The sequence below is a fragment of the Ranitomeya variabilis genome, chromosome 1 (assembly GCF_051348905.1).
Source record: "Ranitomeya variabilis isolate aRanVar5 chromosome 1, aRanVar5.hap1, whole genome shotgun sequence".
NCBI classification, from domain to species: domain Eukaryota; kingdom Metazoa; phylum Chordata; class Amphibia; order Anura; family Dendrobatidae; genus Ranitomeya; species Ranitomeya variabilis.
The window spans coordinates 389,225,580-389,230,758 of NC_135232.1; the positions used below are offsets into that span (position 1 = coordinate 389,225,580).

Genomic DNA, 5,179 nt, shown 5'->3' on the forward strand with positions numbered 1-5,179 from the left:
ACGATACAGCAACCTCTGTAGGGGAGGGAGGAGGCAAAACCAGTCTTGCACTGCTTCTTGAATGGCCCTGGCTGCTCCTGCTGCGGCTAGACCCCTGCCGCGAAGTTGGTGTCTGTATGATTGGAGCAGCCAGAGCCATAGTGTGTGTCCTCCTTCTCTTCCTCCTCTGTTCTCCCGCGGCAGCTCCCACAGCATGACGGCTACGGGAGGATGAGGGCCTGGCAGGAGCAGGAGTCGGCGGCACAATGTTACGGTGCCTGTGGTGGCGTCGCTCCGCACGCGGACCTGGGTGGGGTGGCTGGAGTGGCTCTGCAGCAGGAGTCGGAGTCATGCTAGCCAGCGACGGCACTACGGGCATTGTAGTCGCTGACTGCATGACCCGAGCCTGCTGCAGAGCCCTCACGTAGGCAGTGTTTCAGGCCTGCATCACCGAAATCTGGAGTTCCGGCGTAAGGTGTTCCACCATGCCCTTAGCAATGGCACTAAAAAAATGTTTGGCCGGCCTCGAGAGCTCGGATTCCATATTTTCAAGGCGCCGGTTGATATTGGACAGAGCAGTGTCCATTCTATCGCCCAGCGCCTTGAAACAGTTCTGGAAGACCATACTCAAATGCAAAAATTCGGGCATGGTTGGCCTGTCCGAGGCCCGCTGGCGCTGTCAGGAATTCCCAAAAGAAGGAGCGCCAGAGGCCTCGGCCAGGGGAACACCTGATGGACCGGCTGCCGGTTCTCCAGATGGTGGTGCAAGCCTGCTGTCGCTGTGGGATGGCTGTGACGGGTCAGATGGCGATTCATGAAGTTCCGCTTCAGATGGGCGAGCACGCTCGAGGGTGCTGCTGTGTGTTCTGTGAAAAGATAAGGGAAAGATTAGTCTTCAATTAATAACCTATCACATACGCCAACTCCTGTAATAAAATTAACATTACATGACACAACAATACATTACAATCCTCTGTCTCTCAGTCTGTGTGGCCTATAATAAATTGCTGATTGTTATCGCCAGCTGACCGTTATGGCTGACGATAACAATCATGGACATACCAACGGCAGAAAATGACTGCTCATTCCCGCTGCCAAAGCCTTTTGACCGCATACCACTGTCATCGGCAAAAAATTTTTTGGTCAAAAACTCTTTCTTGACGCTGCCTATGCTGCAAAAATAGTATAAAATTTAAAGTCAAGAGAAAACATTAAAAAAAAAAAAAAAAAATATACACAGTGACTTTGCTGATGTCTGCCATGTTAACGCTGATCGCAGGAACTGCCATGACGTTAGGATCATGTGATCGAGACGTCATCATTATTCCTGCGATCAGAACTACCCTGACTCAGAACGTAACCTGTCATGGACTACAAGGACTCACGCTTAACCAAAAAAATTACTAATGGGCAATATATCATCCCACTAGGGAAAAAGTTACGTGGATGGCCAATATGCTACGCTGACTACATGGATGGCCAATACACTATGTGCCTGGGAAATATACTATGTGGATACGTGGCTAGAACGTGTACTATGTGGCTGCGCTATAGTGGCCTGGCAATATACTATGTGGATGCGCAATGTACGTGGCTGGGCAATGTACAATGTGGCTGTGCAATATGGTATGTGGACAAAATACTTACTGTCGGCGGCCAAGGACCGGTCTTAGGAACTGTAATGCCCTGTGGTATTTATAGGGCACAGACTTGGCCGCAGCAGCACCACTCCGAGCTTGCTCCTCCTCATTACGGAGCCCCTTATTGAAACGGTCCTTCATGGATCGCCATCTGGTCCTCAACTTTTTAACTGTGAATGCAAAGAAAAAAAAAGGTTACATATTTAGCATTTAAAAAGGATAAAACAACCGTGTGCGATGCAAAGTTGAAGGCGTTGATCGCATCACACACGGTTGTGTTTATCCTGGCATGATGGGTCATAGCAGCGTATCAGCAGGGCGTATCAGCAATACTCACCAAAGTTGCTTTTGTCCGTGCCTGAAGCACTTTCAAAGCCATCCCACAGCGACTTTGCCACCTCAACCCACAAACGCCTCAACACCACCTGGTCCAGGTGCCGGGGGTCACGGCTGTCCCACAACGGGCCACGCTCCTGTATGCTGGTGATTAGGAGGTCCACATCAATACTCTCACCGTGGTCCCGTTGTGAAACCTAGAATAATTAGAAAACATTAAGGTGAAAGATTTGAAAATATGAACAACCACCAGCACCTGTCATGATATGTACCTTTGCCCTGTCCTGTCTTTGAATAGTATGCCATTTGATGTATGTATATCTCCGGTTTCTACACCTGTATTTATGTATGTTCTTGTGCAGGGAGTTCTACTGTATGTTACCTTCCCCCAATACTTGCAGCCCTTAAAAGCTATCCCTAGTGAAAGCAGGATGCTAGTCAAATGTACTGTTCCTCACAGCAGGATGCTAGTCAAGAAAATAAATTTAAATAAAAAAAAAAAAAAATACTCACTCGCCGGCTTGACACCACACCTTGGCCCCGAGCTCTCTGCTCCCGCTGATTCCCTTCCCCCTCACTTGAAGAAGCCTGTAAAAATTGTAGACAGAAATTATTGCCAAGGCTACAAATGACAGCGAATAGTAAGCAACTGGACATAATTACTCACCGCACTCCCCTGCGCCGATTGGCTAGATGCTGATGTTGGCATTCTTGCAAGTTTGTTCTGCAATGAAAAAATGAGCAAAAAATCAAATCCAAAGCTAACACTGCCACATACAATAAAATAGCCCCCCCCAAAAAAATATCAACCACAATGGACTGTTGACTGATAGGACAATGCAAACTCAACAAGCGACACCACAACGCCATACATTGCAAGAGAATACAATAGCAGATACAACACAATGCAGAGTATGAAAAAGTTTCATCCAGAATAGACCCAAACAAAATTAAGCAAAAATAGACACCTATGTCCAAATTTTAAAAAATAAAAACTTTAAAAAAACAAACCTTTATTTATACAGAAAAAAAAAGGCCCAATGAAATAGCAAACTAATGAACGCCATACTTTACAATTACAACAAGACATGATCCAAAACAACACCATCTGGTGACATATAACCACAGAAATACATCAGAAAAAGGTGATAAATACCATTCTAGATAATAAGCAAAAAACATTACGGGACAACCGCTGTTACAATATACAGCAACCCAAAAGATAAACCATAGTCAAATAGAAAAAAAACCCCATGAAACTAAAAAAAAAGTGCCACACCAAAAAAAAAAAAAAACATGCATACTACACACTTGGCAATGCAAACAGTCAAGGAAGGAGATATATGCCATATGGAAAACGACGTAAAACCATCAGAGATAAAAAAAAGAAAAAGAAAAAAAAAAAAGAAAAATACAATTGAAAATAGAATGGCATATAGCCGCACGGAACAATACAATACAAATGAAACATCATAAATGTAGCCCCCCCACCCGCAAGAAAAGACACTCAAGGAAAGAAAAAAAAATGCCAACAGCATACTTTACAATAAAACACAGCAAGACATGAGCCAAGAAAACGCCATACGGTTACCCCCAACAATAGAAACCAGAAAAAGACATGCACCAGAAATTTAACAAGAAAAAATCTGCCAAAAAAAAGACATTGAACAACCGCATGACACCAGAGCAACCCAAAACCAATCAAGGCCGAAGACAAGAAACGCCATCATATAACGCCAGAAGTACATCAGAACCAGATTAAAAAAAAAAAATTTTCAATAACAACCCACAGTGCCATAACCGTACAATAGCACAGACCAAACATTGCACAAATTTAATCAAAATCAAGAAATAATAAAACACAGAATAAAAATGCAAAGAGAAATTATATACTTACAGGTTTGGAAAGCAGATTCTCCTCTCAGTCTTTTCTCTCTGGAATAGCCTTGTGAAAGACAATGCCAAACCCTTTTTTTTATATATATATAGTGTTTTTTTAGTGTCTAGACAAAGTCTAGACAATGTTTTGCATTTTTTTATTGAAAACGCATGCGTCGTACAACGCACCACGACGCAAGTACTTGCGTCGTCTGCATTGTCAATACAATTCAATGGGGAATAAGGCGCATCGACGACGCAAACACGACCCAAACACGACGCATGCGTTTTTTAAAAGGTCGGCGCCGCCCGAAAAATGCAACATGTTGCGTTTGCCGTGCCCTGACAGGTGCGCCTTAACGCCGCATGCGGCGCACAACGCAACACAACGCATGACAACGCATGTACATGCGGCCCCCATGTTAAAGATAGGGCAGCACGACGCATGCGTTGTCTTGCGGCGACGACGCTGCGGCGCAGACCGCAAATGTGAACGTAGCCTAAGGTAGATTTGACATCACAGGTGACTAGAAATAGCGTGCTCAGATCTATAATAATTTGTGACTTCTGCTGCCCCACCCAACACCAAACCTGTTGTACAAATATATAATTGGAGAAGATTAGTCAATGTTGTAAATAATGTTTTATAGGGTTAATGTAATGGGTTCCATGGTGTAATGGTTAGCACTCTGGACTTTGAATCCAGCGATCCGAGTTCAAATCTTGGTGGGACCTTTCTTTTCGTCCTTGTTGGCAAATACTGTTTTAACCCCTTTAACCCCCAAACCTGCTTGCACCTTCATGACGACGGCAAATTTTACTAATCTGACCAATGTCACTTTATGAGGTATTAACTCTGGACCGCTTCAACATATACCAGTGAATCTGTGAATTTTTTCTCGTGACACACTGTACTTCATGATAGTGCTAAAATTTCTTCAATACAACTTGCATTTATTTGTGAAAAAAAAGGAAATTTGGCGAAAATTTAGCAATTTTGATATTTTTAATTTTTATGCCCCTTAGAGAGTTATGTGACACAGAATAGTTAATAACTAACATTTCTCACATGTCTACTTTAAATCAGCACAATTTAGCTATGTGCAAAAGTTGCGGATTTTGATGCGTTTCCGTGGCGTTTTTGGACACGTGGAATTGCATCAAATTCACAGTGTAGTACACAAGCAATGTTAGTCAATGGGAAATTGACAATTGGTGTGCACATGCTGTGGAAAAAAACTGCGGATTTGCAGCGTTTTATTTTCTGCCGCATGTCAATTCTTTTTGCGGATCTGCAGCGACAGTAGTAGTTCCATCATCCGGCTACTGTGTAAGTGTAAAAAAAA

At 43.4% G+C, this 5,179-nt stretch overlaps 1 protein-coding gene and 1 non-coding gene across 2 annotated transcripts; one reads left to right on the forward strand and one right to left on the reverse strand.

Annotated features, from left to right (window-relative positions):
- Positions 1 to 617: 617 nt before the first annotated feature.
- On the reverse strand, positions 618 to 4,636 carry LOC143795646 (uncharacterized). Its single transcript, XM_077281017.1, has 4 exons — positions 4,631 to 4,636; positions 1,957 to 2,152; positions 1,627 to 1,789; positions 618 to 845 (listed from the first exon to the last, which is right to left on the reverse strand). Exons 1-4 carry the CDS (start codon positions 4,634 to 4,636, stop codon positions 659 to 661), a joined length of 552 nt encoding a protein of 183 aa, XP_077137132.1. The 3' UTR covers positions 618 to 658.
- On the forward strand, positions 4,497 to 4,568 carry TRNAQ-UUG (transfer RNA glutamine (anticodon UUG)). Its single transcript has one exon. It is a non-coding gene; the product is annotated as a tRNA-Gln (tRNA).
- Positions 4,637 to 5,179: the final 543 nt, after the last annotated feature.

Bases quoted from the DNA above. Each gene is read 5' to 3' on its own strand.
- LOC143795646 (XM_077281017.1), bottom strand. The intron at 1,790-1,956 runs GTGAGTATTGCT...TTGCATTCACAG, and splicing joins CACGGACAAAAGCAACTTTG to TTAAAAAGTTGAGGACCAGA. The intron at 846-1,626 runs GTAAGTATTTTG...ATCTTTTCACAG, and splicing joins CCGGTCCTTGGCCGCCGACA to AACACACAGCAGCACCCTCG.